Raw genomic sequence first — 16,380 nt, 5'->3', positions numbered from 1 at the left:
TGGGCTGTTTCTATAATTAGAATCGACCCATCTACTTCGCGAACGCTTGGATTGGCTGCGTATCCAAAGTCCTTGTTTCTTTTTGTTGGGCTTTTTCTAAATAACGCAGCACTTTTAGCTGTATGAAATTGCATGAATATATATTTTAATATATATATACATAGAACAAAGAAAAACTTATATATTAGACACTCTTATTTTAACGTCAATCCTTCACGCATGGTTTCTGAGCACGTTCTAGAAGCGGTTCATCCTCACACACACACACACCTAAGTAGACCTAATCAAAATAATTTCCAACACTTTTTTGTACATATACCTCCTTAAGTCGGTGTCTGGTTGCTTCACCCTGAAGCTGGCTTTGGTGGTATGGACGAGTGGAATGCAGCGATAGCCGCGAGAGAAGCGTCAAGTTTCACAAATCACCTTGAATCGCTGACGAACACGCGATGGAGGAAAGAACACCTGTGTTTTGCAACTGTTCCACGAACAGTCACGACGACGCGCCACGCTGGACTGTTTCCGTCCAGAATAAAATCAGTTCCGTCTACTTTCTGTCACGCCATGTGGATCCCTTCGTGTTTCTCGACGACACATCGGCCATCTTTTCGCTACTTGCACCGATTAAATACACGGTGTCCCCGTTGTCGCCACCAAGAGCAATTTTCCATTGTACTTTAGCTCGTCGACGCTCTGTGACAAGTTGTGACAAGTTACTTAATCGTCCTTTAATTGCTCAAAGCGGACTACCTAACGATACCAACGCAAAGGAACCAAGGTAAATGTACAGTAAATTCCCGTGTAATGCAAATAATATAAAGCAACGTGTTTGAAATAATTATTACCTTGTCGATGTTTATTTTCTGTGTGTTTCATCAAATAGGATAGTTTTTTTTTAAATAAGTAATACATGTGTATACAGGGTGTTTGGCCCCCCCTTGTCGATTGTTCTTAAAAATTAGTTTTTCATTTTTAGTATTTTTGTTTGACGCCCTACAGAAAAGTTGTCTAATACTTTTTTGTAGGTACCCATGAGCTCTACTTCAGAGAAAAGTTTCATTGAAATATATTCGCAATTGTAGGAGTTATGGCTGTTTGAAAATTGAACCATTTTTATTGGGTTTTTCTCATTTTGCGGGGTTAAGAACCAACTTTTCGAATATTTTTGCGATTTGTACATATTCTCCACCAAAATACGCGTAGTTTGCTTTTTTAAACATTAAAATCGTCCAATCCGTTCCGGAGTTATGACATTTTAAAGATTCGCATGAAATTTCAGGGAAACATTTCTAGCCTCACATTTGATTCTCGGTTAAGAATTTTTTTCTCGAAAGTGGGTAGGATTTCGGAGTTATGTCTACTTACGAAAAATAATTGTAATTGACCCCTGCAACTGAAAACAATTTTTTTAAAACGATTTGTAATTTTTTAATTTCGTCGAACAATTTCACTACCTATTCGAATTTTTTTCTCGAAACTGAGTAGGATTTCGGGGGTATGTTTGTTGACCAAAAATGCTTGCAATTGACCCCCGGAACCGAAAATAATTTTTTTAGAATTAATTAAAAATTTTTTTTTTCGTCGAAAAATTTAGGCACCCTGTCGATTTTTCTTAAAAATTCCTTTTTCATTTTTAGTAATTTTGTTTGACGTCCTATAGAAAAGTTGTCTAATACTTTTTTGTAGGTACCCATGAGCTCTACTTCAGAGAAAAGTTTCATTGAAATATAATCACAATTGTAGGAGTTATGGCTGTTTGAAAATTGAACCATTTTTATTGGGTTTTTCTCAGTTTACGGGGTCAAGGATCAACTTTTCGAATATTTTTACAATTTCTACATATTCTTCATCTAAATACACGTCGGTTGCGTTTTTGAAAATTAAAATCGTCCAATCCGTTTAGGTTCGCATGAAATTTCAGGGAAGCATTTCTAGCTTCACATTTGATTTTCGGTTAAGAATTTTTTTCTCGAAAGTGGGTAGGATTTCGGAGTTATGTCTATTCACGAAAAATAATTGTAATTGACCCCTGCAACTGAAAATAATTTTTTTAAAACGATTTGTAATTTTTTAATTTCGTCGAAAAATTTCACTACCTATTCGAATTTTTTTCTCGAAAGTGGGTAGGATTTCGGGGTTATGTCTAATGACCAAAAATGATTGTAATTGACCCTTGCAACTGAAAATAATTTTTCCACAACGATTTGAAATTTTTTAATTTCGTCGAAAAATTTCACTACTTATTCGAATTTTTTTCTCGAAAGTGGGTAGGATATCGAGGGTATGTCTAATGACCAAAAATGATTGTAATTGACCCCTGTAACTGAATATAATTTTTCCTGAACGATTTGAAATTTTTGAATGTAATTGTTAATAACTTTTTAACGAAGCCTCCATCAACAAGTTGATATTCTTGATTTTCGTGTTATTTTGGCCTCTAGAATCCTCTATTAAAATTTTTCCCAGGGGTGGCCGAACATCCTGTACATATATGCTATTTCAACCCAATAGTTATCATGCAATTGATATAATCATGCTTATCGCGTGTTTGTAAGTATGAAGTATTTTAGGGCCTGAAAGGAACAGGAGAACGTCGTAACGAGGACCGTTTATTAGCTTGATTTAAAATACAATCGTACCGCGTGTAAATAACTTATTTGTAGATGATACGCTAAATGAGCTAAATATAACCTGTCTTTTGCGAAGAAACTCCACCCGTTGTCGTGTGTGTATACAGTGTATAATACCTATATACAGTAGATAATTTCAAACGGGTAACAGAACGAACAACAATATCCTGAGACGTTAACTTGTACGAATATTAGGGAGGGTTTTTCAAGGACGAGTCTCGTCGAATCTCTTCCAGTACCATAACCCTCGACTATGGAGGAGTCTGAAGAAGATTCGACGATCTACGCTCAGAGCAAATCGACATTAACGAACCTCGAAATTCCAACAGTACTAAGCTTGCCTTCCTCCCTTAATGAACAATTTGTATCTCGCGACCGCAATGCAACTAAGAATTTACACTAGATTTACAGAACTCGTGAAGATTATTTGATATAATGACGCGAATATATGTTTTAATTAAATCTGTCAATGTAATGGGTTACAATAAAAATATGTTTAATCAATATCCGTAAATCTAGTGTTAAACGAACGATTCTGAATGTCGCGATACGTTTGTCGCTCGCGTTGGTAAAACGCGAGTCGAAGAATTCGGGAAGACTCGTTCAATCGTGTTTAAGTCCATTTTAGAAATTTCGCGGTCGTATAGAAAACTCGAATTTCAATAAAAATATTTGCAAACGTCCAACGACGTTATATCGTCCACAATTAAAATGCTACGCGTTCATAAACAATCACCATGTCTCGCTAAAGCGAGCGTTCCCTTCACAACGTAGCCGATCGAGTCTCGGGTACACGCTAACTCTACGTTTAAGTATAATTCAATAAATATAAATAAATATCGTGATCGTCGTCGAGACCTGTCCGAACGGTTCACGGTTCGTCAGGCCTTGCGTGTGACATTTGTTCTTGGACTTTTCTCCCCTCTCTTGCAAGCTCCGTTTTCATGGACGAACCGCGGGGAATCCCGACGCTCCCCAAAAAGGCACCGAGAATTCCGGCAAACGTTCAGGTCGTCGTCGGACGAAATTAATCGATTAACATAGAAATCAGGTTCCAATTCCGATTGCGTTTCTGGAAGACGACCGAGTCCGTCGATTCGAGAGCTGTCAAGAAAAGTATTACCAAGATTCCCGGTGAAGTCTAGTTACCGACACGTCTAATACGCATGTTCCACGTCTATGTCTAAAGCTACGTCGCCGTTCTGAGACGCGATCCAAGCTGCAGGACGCGAACAACCCGGGCGACTCGATTTGTTTAAACAGAAGGGGAAAGATAATGTTTGGAGATGTTTGAAGTAACTGAGCTATCGAATCCCAGAGTTGTTCAGATCCTGCGACGCCTGAATCGTACTCGAATTAAAACGTGGCTCCCTCATACGGCGTTGCAATTCATGAAAACGGTCCTGCAGTCCTCTCCGCTGCGACCGCGTCGACTCGCGTCGTAGAGTGCGTCGAAGCCTACGCCGCTCTGCCTCTGGAGCAGATAGCTGGTCGCGTAGCTGCAAGAAGCAAGAACTTTTTTTTCTCCGCTGGATCAGGTTTCGTTGAGCTCGAGACGCTAAGCGGAACGGTTGGGTGTCGGGAGGGGGTGAATAACGAAAAATTAATCGTACATTAATATACCACTATGCCAATGTGCGAGCCCAGACTGTCCTTGCACCCCTAAATTTACTTAAATGGAACTTATAGCAGTCGCAAATACTTACGATCCAAATTGACAGAAAACGGACGACGTGCCTTGAGCTTTGGCGACACACTCGGCGCTCGCCTCGCAAAGGGCTCGCTCAGCGCAACCTCGTTGACCTTCGTCCTCGGCGCGTCCAACGTTATTGAAAGATTTCAACGACCTCACGTAACCCTGGATAAAAAGTCCCATCGAACGTTACGTGAAAATTATCAGCGATAAACGAAAGATCCTGATTATCTTTCGATGACAACGAAAGTCTACCTTCAGCATGGTGAGCGTAGTGACGGCAGCCTCGGAGATTGTGTCTCGTTTTCCCATGGATCTGGCGGCCAACGAACGATGGGAGAACGATGTTTTCAGCGCATCCAAAAGATTCACCACTATGTTAATGAACTGTTTAAAAAGAATCGGATTATTGGACACATCCGGAATAAATACAGTAGAAGTTGGATAAATGCCAGACACCACGAAGCTCGAGAGCCGAGAAGCGATATCTTTTTCCCGTCTCGACTCTCATATCTGCTTCTCTTTCACACGCCATCCTTTTCTACGTTCGACGGCCGACTCGTGCTGCTTCTATAATTAGAATCGGGCCTGGGTTGCCGATTTTCGAGCATTTATCCAAGTTTTACTACTTCCACTCTTCGATTCTTGAACACTTTTTACAATTACAACTGAATCGATCACCTTACAATTTTATTGTAAGGATCGAAGGATACTCGCGACGAATAGTAAGTGCAAAACAGACAGAATAGAAGCATTCTACAGAAGGAAAGCATAAGAATTTCACCTCGACACTCGACGCTTCGCCAAGTTGCCTACAAACGAGATCCCATTCTCAATACGAGGATCAATTGTTAACTAACTATATGATTGGTATATATTGATGATAGCACAGACGAGGTATACGAGTAGACCTTGTATCCAATGTATTTTCTTGGCTCATTTTTCTGGGGCCCAATTTTGGGGGCCATTTCTGGCCACACGTTATATTTTCGGTAAAGATTTTTTTTCTCGAAAACGCGTAGGATTTCGGGAGTATGTCTATTCACGAAAAATGATTGTAATTGACCCCTGCAACTGAAAATAATTTTTTTAAAACGATTTGAAATTTTTTAATTTCGTCGAAAAATTTCACTACCTATTCGAATTTTTTTCTCGAAACTGAGTAGGATTTCGGGGGTATGTTTGTTGACCAAAAATGCTTGCAATTGACCCCCGGAACCGAAAATAATTTTTTTAGAATTAATTAAAAATTTTTTTTTTCGTCGAAAAATTTAGGCACCCTGTCGATTTTTCTTAAAAATTCCTTTTTCATTCTTGGTATTTTTGTTTGACACCCTACAGAAAAGTTGTCTAATACTTTTTTGTAGGTACCCATGAGCTCTACTTGAGAAAAAAGTTTCATTGAAATATATTCACAATTGTAGGAGTTATGGTTGTTTGAAAATTGGACCATTTTTATGGGGTTTTTTTCATTTTGCGGGGTCAAGAACCAACTTTTCGAATATTTTTGCGATTTGTACATATTTTCCACCAAAATACGCGTAGTTTGCTTTTTTAAACATTAAAATTGTCCAATCCGTTCAGAAGTTATGACATTTTAAAGATTCGCATGAAATTTCAGGGAAGCATTTCTAGCCTCAGATTTGATTCTCGGTTAAGAATTTTTTTCTCGAAAGTGGGTAGGATTTCGGGGTTATGTCTATTCACGAAAAATAATTGTAATTGACCCCTGCAACCGAAAATAATTTTTTCAAAACGATTTGTAATTTTTTAATTTCGTCGAAAAATTTCACTACATATTCGAATTTTTTTCTTGAAAGTGGGTAGGATTTCGAGGGTATGTCTAGTGACCAAAAATGGTTGTAATTGACCCCTACAACTAAAAACAATTTTTCCTGAACGATTTGAAATTTTTAAATTCTGTCGAAAAATTTCACTACCTATTCGAATTTTTTTCTCGAAAGTGGGTAGGATTTCGAGGGTATGTCTAGTGACCAAAAATGGTTGTAATTGATCCCCACAACTGAAACTAATTTTTCCAGAACGATTTGAAATTTTTTTTTTCGCCGAAAAATTCAGGCACGTACCTGTCGATTTTTCTTAAAAATTCCTTTTTCATTCTTGGTATTTTTGTTTGACACCCTACAGAAAAGTTGTTTAATACTTTTTTGTAGGTACCCATGAGCTCTACTTGAGAAAAAAGTTTCATTGAAATATATTCACAATTGTAGGAGTTATGGCTGTTTAAAAATTGGACCATTTTTATTGGGTTTTTCTTAATTTACGGGGTCAAGGATCAACTTTCCGAATATTTTTACAATTTCTACATATTATTCATCTAAATACGCGTCGTTTGCGTTTTTGAAAATTAAAATCGTCTAATCCGTTCAGGAGTTATGACGTTTTAAAGATTCGCATGAAATTTCAGGGAAGCATTTCTGGCCTCACATTAGATTTTCGGTAAAAAATTTTTTTCTCAAAAACGCGTGGGATTTCGGGAGTATGTCTATTCACCAAAAATTATTGTAATTGACCCCTGCAACCGAAAATAATTTGTCCAGAACGATTTGTAATTTTTTAATTTCTTCGAAAAATTTCACTACCTATTCGAATTTTTTTCTCGAAAGTGGGTAGGATTTCGAGGGTATGACTAATGACCAAAAATGGTTATAACTGACCCCCACAACTGAAACTAATTTTTCCAGACCGATTTGAAATTTTTTAATTCTGTCGAAAAATTTCACTACCTATTCGAATTTTTTTCTTGAAACTGAGTAGGATTTGTGGGGTATGTCTAATGACCAAAAATGGTTGTAATTGACCCCTGCAACTAAAAACAATTTTTCCAGAACGATTTGAAATTTTTTAATTCTGTCAAAAAATTTCACTACCTATTCGAATTTTTTTCTCGAAAGTGGGTAGGATTTCAAGGGTATGTCTAATTACCAAAAATGGTTGTAATTGACCCTTGCAACCGAAAATAATTTTTCCAGAACAATTTGAAATTTTTTAATTTTGTCCATCAGGTGTTAGATCTACTCGTATGTCTCGCCTGTGATGGCAGGATTAAATCAGTCTTAACAAATGTAGATAATGAGTATGTGACTTGAGAGTCACGCTGGGTTGTGGAAGAGTAACTCGTAAAAACTTTTTTACGAAACATCGGGGATTGTAACATTGTTTGAAACTCGAGTATTCGCGGTAAAGGACACGCTCCGCCCGCGCCACGCTTAGTTGACCGTGAACAATCTCGCGACAAACCTGGGAGGCTCGTTCAGCATGGCCGGGGAAAAAATTCAGTCTCGAAACGGATTATTATGGTAACTCGACCATGTACCTCGATATATTCTTTGAACATTGGTGGTGATCAGGCCCTACGAATCCTAATGAAACGACGATTAAAATCGACTCGCTTGGCGAAACGTCGGACGCGTCGAACAGTTAAGATGTTTCTTTACTAACCTCGGAAGCGTTTTTAGCCATGGAATAAATCTGATTAGGGTCTCTGTCTCGTCCTAGAAACGCGCCCAGCATCGCAGCCAAAATATCCTAAACAACCGACACCAGCCATGTGCTCTGAGTTGAAATTTTGATGATTATTTACAAGGAGTCGCGTCCAACTTGAACCCCAAACACGACGGGCGTCGATAGTAATAATAATTGCACGGTAATATACAATGGCGGACCGCGCGATTCTGCAAACAGACGCTTATACCTACTAAAACGTTTTCGGAACAGATTTCACTGGAAAGATCTTGTCGATCCATCCGTTAGTAATGCCAAGATAATTTCAATGCATTGTTTACGGAGAAAGTCATACGCTTCTAATATGCGCGTTGCAAAAGCTGAGGCTAAGCACAGTTTGGTTCTAGCGAGGGCCCACCTTAACGCTGGTTCGAGGACAAATTAAATCGTTTAGAAAACGTAAAGATCGTTAACGATGCCTCCGCCATACCCCGTACGAAAATAATGATCGTTCTAATTGCTGGAAGGGGGGGTAGGTGGGTAACGGGCCTCGTTAGCATACGCAACTGCGCGCATCGAAACCCGATTTGTACACCGTTGTGGTTTCTTTAACGTCATCGACTCTAAATAATACGTGGAAACAGGAAAGCGTCGATTATTATTTCGCAGCACGTACAGAAGCGACATTCTACGGGATAATAAAGAAAAAAGTGATCTCTTCGAAGGAAAGAATTCTTTGAGGCTGTTTCATGCTCAGCGACGTACAATCTACTGCATTAGAGGTGCGCTACTAATTCTAGTTAGCTACTTATTGTACAGCGTGCCGTGTTTAATCTAAACAATTTACAGGGCGAAGAAATCGAACGATCCCACGGTAAACTCGAAGGCAGTGATGGGACTCGAGGCATAATCTGGTAGTTATAGGATTTAACCCTTTCGCGTATAGTCCGGGCCAAAATATAGCGAGGTCGTAAACATCATAGTAAAAAACATCTTGCTTGAGGGTGCCTTTCTGAATGTTTTTCTGTGTCCGTAACTGCACTACCTTTTTTTCATTTTCTAGATGAATATATTATAAGCAGGTAAATTAAGATATTAAAGACTCGAGTAAGACCTTTACCTGTTACGATACCTCTAAAAATGGCTTTTTAAAAATGGCGACACTAGATCAAATATTTTTTCGTACGGCCCTGACTATGGTTTAAGGTCCTTAGCTACTTGTATTTCTGTCAATTCACTTGTTTCGGGAGTTGAAACGTGTAAACTTTGACACTCACTCGAGTTTACGACCTCGCTATATTGTGGCCCGGACTATACCATTTAGCTCGACCAAATCCGAGCCCAAACGCAGGCGTCAACGGGCGGTAAACAGACCGGACTGATGCTAAACTGCTTTGTAACAGAGGATAGGAACGAAAACTCAATCGCGAGTCTGCCTCGTGATACTTATATTTGGGCTAAAATCTTTGTCACGAGTCAGATTCGTTAAAGAATGGGAAGGGGTTAACAAAACGGTTGGGAATCGTTTGGTGCGGTGTAACCTGATCCGGGCTCGGATGTCGTCCAGAAAAAACGTACTGTGTTGTTATTTCTGTCCTTTTCTACGTTCGACAAGATCGCCATGCTATTTATAGCATGAGATAACCGAAAAGAACCGTTGGATCGGTTCCATCACTGCTACGATGGGAAAACGTAACGTTTCATCGAAATCGGACGCTCGAAAGGATGTTAACCTGCGATCAAGATTTCACACCAGAAGAAGCGTCGTCCTTCGAGCGATTTCCACGAGTGGTTACCATGAAATAATTCGCGTCAGCGATGCGGTTGACCCACATCGGGCGTAACGGTCAATTCAGCTTGTGCTTTCGTTACGCGACCTGAATCCCGTCGCGATGAAAGTCTCTCTCGGAAACTTTGCTCTTCCCGCGCGGAACCATTTCGAACACGATTACTTTCTGGATCCGATTAAGGGGATATTCTCGTCCCGAAGTTCTCCGGGCGGTGTTTAAAATTTCAAATAAAGTGAAGCCCGAGGCCAAGGAAATTCAACTTTTACCACATCTTTATTCGCGTATCAAGAAAGTGCAGGAAATTCTTTTTTTCTTTTATAACTAGCCTGATTTTTAAAGTCATCGACTATGACAGCGCGTGAAAACAAAATTTTCTCCATGGCTTTCACAGCCTTGAAATTTCATTAAATTTTAATAACTTCAATATCACTCGGAAAACAACGCCGCGAAATATTGGCTTGTTCGGAAAGTTTAGAAATTTAGGTAATATTCGAAACTCGGAATATGTGTAGAGAGCAAGCATTTGATGAAAAATTTTAATAGAGGATTCTAGAGGCCAAAATAAGACGAAAATCAAGAATATCAATTTGTTGATGGAGGCTTCGTTAAAAAGTTATTAACGTTTAAAGTTTCACCAGTACTGAATTTTTTTCTTGAAAATGCGCAGGATTTCGGAGGTATGTGTAATGACCAAAAATGATTGTAATTGACCCCCACAGCTAACAATATTTTTTTCTGAACGATTTGAAATATTTTAATTTCGTCGAAAAATGTCATACCTACTCGAATTTTTTTCTCGAAAGTGGATAGGATTTCGGGGGTATGTCTATTCACCAAAAGTTATTGTAATTGACTCCCGCAACCGAAAATAATTTTTCCAGAACGATTAGAAATCCTTTTTTTTCGTCGAAAAAGGCACCTAATTAGATTTTCAATAAGGAATTTTTTTCTCGAAAGTGCGTAGGATTTCGGGGGTATGTGTAATGACCAAAAATGATTGTAATTGACCCCCACAGCTAACAATATTTTTTTCTGAACGATTTGAAATATTTTAATTTCGTCGAAAAATGTCATACCTACTCGAATTTTTTTCTCGAAAGTGGATAGGATTTCGGGGGTATGTCTATTCACCAAAAGTTATTGTAATTGACTCCCGCAACCGAAAATAATTTTTCCAGAACGATTAGAAATCCTTTTTTTTCGTCGAAAAAGGCACCTAATTAGATTTTCAATAAGGAATTTTTTTCTCGAAAGTGCGTAGGATTTCGGGGGTATGTGTAATGACCAAAAATGATTGTAATTGACCCCCACAGCTAACAATATTTTTTTCTGAACGATTTGAAATATTTTAATTTCGTCGAAAAATGTCACACCTTCTTGAATTTTTTTCTAGAAAGTGGGTAGGATTTTGGAGGTAGGTGTATTCACCAAAAATGATTGTAATTGAGCCCCGCAACCGAAAATAATTTTTCCAGAACGATTAGAAATCCTTTTTTTCGACGAAAAAGGCACCTAATTAGATTTTCAGTAAGGAATTTTTTTCTCGAAAGTGCGTAGGATTTCGGGGATATGTGTAATGACCAAAAATGATTGTAATTGACCCCCACAGCTAACAATATTTTTTTCTGAACGATTTGAAATATTTTAATTTCGTCGAAAAATGTCATACCTACTCGAATTTTTTTCTCGAAAGTGGATAGGATTTCGGGGGTATGTCTATTCACCAAAAGTTATTGTAATTGACTCCCGCAACCGAAAATAATTTTTCCAGAACGATTAGAAATCCTTTTTTTTCGTCGAAAAAGGCACCTAATTAGATTTTCAATAAGGAATTTTTTTCTCGAAAGTGCGTAGGATTTCGGGGGTATGTGTAATGACCAAAAATGATTGTAATTGACCCCCACAGCTAACAATATTTTTTTCTGAACGATTTGAAATATTTTAATTTCGTCGAAAAATGTCACACCTTCTTGAATTTTTTTCTAGAAAGTGCGTAGGATTTCGTAGGTATGTGTAATGACCAAAAATGATCCGAACTGACCCCCACATCCAAATATAATTTTTCCAGAACGATTTGAAATTTTTTAATTTTGTCGAAAAATTTGTCCACCTACTCGAATTTTTTTCTCGAAAGTGGATAGGATTTCGAAGGCAGGTGTATTCACCAAAAATGATTGCGATTGACCCCCTCACCCGAAAATAATTTTTCGAGAACGATTTGAAATTGTTGAATTTAATTGTTAATAACTTTTTAATGAAGCCTCCATCAACAAATTGGTATTCTTCATTTTCGTCTTATTTTGGCCTCTAGAATCCCCCATTAAAATTTTTCCCAGGGTTGGCCGAACACCCTGTATGCACCATTCGATTTCGATATTTGTTTACATCGACACACGATAATATTTCTTTTCGAACAATCCATCGAATACGCCGGTTCATTCAGTATTACCGTGGAAACCGAAAATTCCCGTTTATCGATTTTCCCGTGGTTCCAGTGTCCGGCAGCTGAACGTGTACGCGATATCGTTGACGGGTTTCCTTCGTCGCGTTAAAGCAGAAATGACCGTGAGCATCGGGGGAACCGTGAAGCAAACGTCCAAAGAGTACTTGGACCTACCTGCATCGTACTGCTCTGATTGTCGACCTTGTCTATACCGTCAGCAGGCTGTTGAGGACCACCCAGCAGAGCAGTGAGCAACCTGAGGCCAACCGAGAGCAAATTCGCCCAAGGGCTGGCCGGTGCTCCGTCGTCTATGTCGTTCTTGCTCGGACCAGCGATGCCACCAGTTTGCCCCAGCAACATTTGCATCACCATGCTCAACAAGTTCGACCAGGAGAACCCGCTGCTGCTGCCTTCCTGATAAAGCAGAATTTCTAACGTGAAATTTCGCTAATGCATCGGAAGATTTCGAATTTCGAGGACGCCCGGTTATCACCTGAATCTGATTGGTGCTGATGTCGTCCAAATCGTCGAGGGCCACTTTCTTCATGGCGTTCGGTTTCTCGGCGAATTTTCTGTCCTCTCTGACCTGCTGTTGAACCTGCTGCTGATACTGCGGATGCTGAGGCAAGGTGGATGCTTGTCCCAGAACAAGCACCACCAAGCACAGCGACACCCACTGATTGTACTGCATTCTGTAACAAAAGTCACGAACACTGTGCTATAAAATCAAAAAAATTAAAGAAAGAAGGAAACAATTTTTAAATTGGCAGTGCACCCAAGCGTTCGATCGTTTCACCTAAAGACGAACAATTTTTCAAAGGCCAAAAATAATGGCCACATCAAAAATTTGATACGATTTTTCATGTTCTTTAGTATTCTTAACAATAAATAATAATTTATACGTAACTTGTGGTTATTGGTTCAGTTGTACTCCTTATTGTGTATTTTGTTTTTTAGTAGGAGTCTTCCAAGAATTTGGAAAACACCGTTCGTAGATTAAGCGTTAATCGTGTGTCTGAAATATAAATATGAAAGCATTTAACTAATATGTCCGAACGTGACTCTCTATGCATGACGACAACGATGACTCAGAAGAGAAAACAAGAGTGAACGACCGAATTTATGGAAGATGCGAGAGCACAGATTCAGGACTCGGAAGAACTGATCCGGGAGAAAATCTGTGCTGGCACGAATGTGTCACACGATTGACGCGATTCATCGTCGATAAGTAGCTCGGATGGTTTCATACATCGTCGATATACAGAGTGTTCGTTTGAATAATTCCACACGAAGATACGAAAAATTAAATTCAAAACGTTACGATTACTTACATTAATATCTTTTTAGTAATATTCTTAGAATAGTTTAATATTCAATTTACCTTTATTCTTTTATATTGTGCAATTTTTCTCATTATACATATTTCCTTTTATCCAGTTACGCTGGATAAGACTGAAACTGAAATCGAAACGTTTTGAAATAGATTAAAATTTTTAATGTGTTTCTTAAAACTTAATCTCTATCATTCTGATAATAGAAACCTCCACAAAGGACAATCCCAGAGAAAGTTCATTCTCTATTTCATATTCCTAATTAAAGTAGCATTGTCTACAATTTTACAAGTACGTATTATGCTTAGTTCATTGTAAACAATATTGCAATACGTTGTAACTTCGAATTGTCGATTACCAGTGATCATAAAAACACAAATACCCATATGCAGATTGATCTAGCACTCAATGTACCTAATCCAGGAAGAAGAAACAACCGAATCCGCTGACCTTGACCCTCGATTACGAGCTGTCCCTGATCGTCGGGCCAGAAGGAGCAGGGAAAAACTAAACAATCGCGCGTACACGGAACAAATAATGCTGAACGCCGTCGCTTGAATGGGAGGAACGACGTCGAGCGGCAGGAAAGTGTGTCAGAACGGTTAAGGTCACCCTGGCAGCGCCAGCTAGCCCACTTCTTGATCGGAGCTACCGGTTTGTTGAACCCGACAGGTACCGTTACCTGTAAACGCGGTCGCGACCTACTGTAGCCGTCCTCGTCGACTGCACCGGCAGAGCAACCGAAGAAAAAAAATAAACAAAAAGAGAAAGAGACGATCCGTCGAGAAGAAATCGTGGAAATTCTTTCACCGACGCGAGAGCGTCGCGTCAACTTGGGCAGCCGGAGAGACTGTCCCTATATGGAATTCAGATTCGGTAATCGGATCTTTCTGGAGAAGGTCATTTCACTGTTGGTCGAAATTAGATATTGCACGTATACATCGTAAGCATAAGCTTTCGACAGTTCACTAAACAATAGTTTATAAATAGATACAAGTCCATATTCACAATTATCGAATTTTAAGACGAAGAATCTGCCCCGTGGCTACAAATTTTTCTAAGAAGACCGTGTAGCAAAACATTTTGTGGTTCTAGTCTGCTCGAGAAAATAACGTTTACGTATGTAAATGGCGGGTGTGTCGATTTGTTCGACGCGCCTGTTCCCAGTTGCGCGCAAGGGGCACGCGATGTTCCCGTTGAAACGGAAGGATCCCATTTGAACATCGCGAGAGCAAATAAATCAACTAAATGTCTCGCACGAAGAGCGCCACGCCTTTCGAAAACGGTACACGTCGCGCTCGGAAAAATCAGCAACGATTTCTAACTGTACCCTGACATCTGCGGAAGGTGTATTTTCTACCTGTTCCGGGCACGTTCCACGACACCAGTCTTTGTGAACGCTACTCTCAAATGCCCTTGTTAATCGTTTTTCCCCTCAATGCACATAACTATAATAGTTAGCTATAGTACATATGTATATATACATATGCGTTTTATTTGTTTATTATTGGGACATGTACATTTCAATACCTTCTTTCAAAAAGAACCCGTCACACAATTTGCAAATATCTTTACTTTGCAATCTGTTTCAAAACGATGGAACAAGCGAAAATAAATCGAAAAGTCCTTTGCCATTTTGCAATCTGACGCTTCATTTTCAACATACAAGCAATTTTACTGATGGAATTTTCGGTAGTCGCCATTTTGGTCCCGGTCAGCTGATCGTGCGGCACCACATACGCGCAATCACACACGAGAAACACGTGCCCGTGACGTTCTCGCGCGCAATAACTTTAACTGTTCGTATCTCGAAAACAACGCCTCGGATTGCAAAATGGAAAAGGACTTGTTCGATTTCTTTTTATGTGTTCCGTCTTGTCCAACTTGATAAAAATTGTATCGAAACCATTAATCTGAAATGGACTACCGCAATTGTTCCACGCACGATTCAAACTACTGAGATCACGATCATTGAAAAATGAAGTCAAGGTCGTTATTCTACTTACGTCCACGAAGATGCCCGGAACGTGACTATCGAAGACTATTCTCTAGCTTCCTGCGATCCAAGAATCACGTTGATCGATACCAGGCGAACGGTACTATTCACTTCGTTACTTCCAGGTAGACTTCCTTGACACTGACTCTCGATTCTGAAGATGAAATTCCTTGCGGGCCCTGCTATATAGCCTGCGCGGTCACGCGGGGAGGGGATTAGGCCGAGCAGCCAATCACCAGACACCTTTGGCACTATTTTCAATGGAACGGACCAATCGCCTATCGCTGTTCGACGCGGTGGGCACGAAGATCTACTTTTCGAATGCTTTTCGTCGAGATTCTTCGGTCACGACGTTCCAAGCATCTTTTATGTCGACCGAATTCTCTCGCGCGTAACGCAGTCGGTGAACGAACGGAAAGCAAGAATTCTGAAGCTTTTCCTTTTCTTTTCTAGTTAACTCTGTGGGTATCGTGAACGTTTATTGGCGGCCATTCTTGTGCTACGAACGCCCATGAGCGTCCTTGAAGCGTACTTAACACGATGCTTGTCGAGTGATCGAATCTTGGGAAGGAAGCTTGCAGCTGCCCCAGCAATTTTAACAATGACATTTTGTAGAATGTTTTATTAACAATTAAAAAATTTATTTAATGAAAATGAACATCGTATTATTCTGTCGTTCTTATAGCATTCAGAATAACAGCTGTAAACGTTAATATATTATATACATACATAGTTGCAAACTTAGAAGTACATATACTCAAACGTAGAAACTTTCGATATATTTTATAATAGCTATATTCAATCATTAGTACTACGTGTACATTTAACGTTTCTCTTTATTAATAGTCGTTAGCCCCAGAATACTATAGCGAAGTACGACTTAAAGTGTGTTTACTTTTTGATTGTCGATAGACTGTAAAATGTTAATGGAATGATGTTTTTTAAACATTCGAAACCGACTTTTACGAAGTTACGTATGGATATAATATCGCAGAGTAAATTAAGACTCCGATGAATCTAGAACTACGAAGA

The 16,380-nt window shown here is 39.3% G+C and overlaps 1 protein-coding gene and 1 long non-coding RNA gene across 3 annotated transcripts; one reads left to right on the top strand and one right to left on the bottom strand.

Moving 5' to 3' along the window:
• Nucleotides 1-198: 198 nt before the first annotated feature.
• LOC143348165 (uncharacterized) lies at nt 199-16,006 on the top strand. 2 transcript variants are annotated; one of them, XR_013080722.1, is made up of 3 exons: nt 199-778; nt 15,474-15,644; nt 15,802-16,006. It is a non-coding gene; the product is annotated as an uncharacterized LOC143348165 (long non-coding RNA). The 2 variants fall into 2 exon arrangements; XR_013080721.1 differs by lacking the exon at nt 199-778 and having other exon boundaries at nt 15,113-15,644.
• Nucleotides 3,571-12,723, bottom strand: LOC143348163 (uncharacterized). Its single transcript, XM_076778081.1, has 6 exons — nt 12,515-12,723; nt 12,196-12,435; nt 7,786-7,872; nt 4,579-4,710; nt 4,337-4,488; nt 3,571-4,129 (listed from the first exon to the last, which is right to left on the bottom strand). Exons 1-6 carry the CDS (start codon nt 12,710-12,712, stop codon nt 4,003-4,005), a joined length of 936 nt encoding a protein of 311 aa, XP_076634196.1. The 5' UTR covers nt 12,713-12,723; the 3' UTR covers nt 3,571-4,002.
• Nucleotides 16,007-16,380: the final 374 nt, after the last annotated feature.

This window comes from Colletes latitarsis, chromosome 11 (assembly GCF_051014445.1).
Source record: "Colletes latitarsis isolate SP2378_abdomen chromosome 11, iyColLati1, whole genome shotgun sequence".
NCBI classification, from domain to species: Eukaryota; Metazoa; Arthropoda; class Insecta; order Hymenoptera; family Colletidae; genus Colletes; species Colletes latitarsis.
Note: the sequence above shows the minus strand (reverse complement) of the source record. Positions and strands in the feature narration are given on the sequence as shown.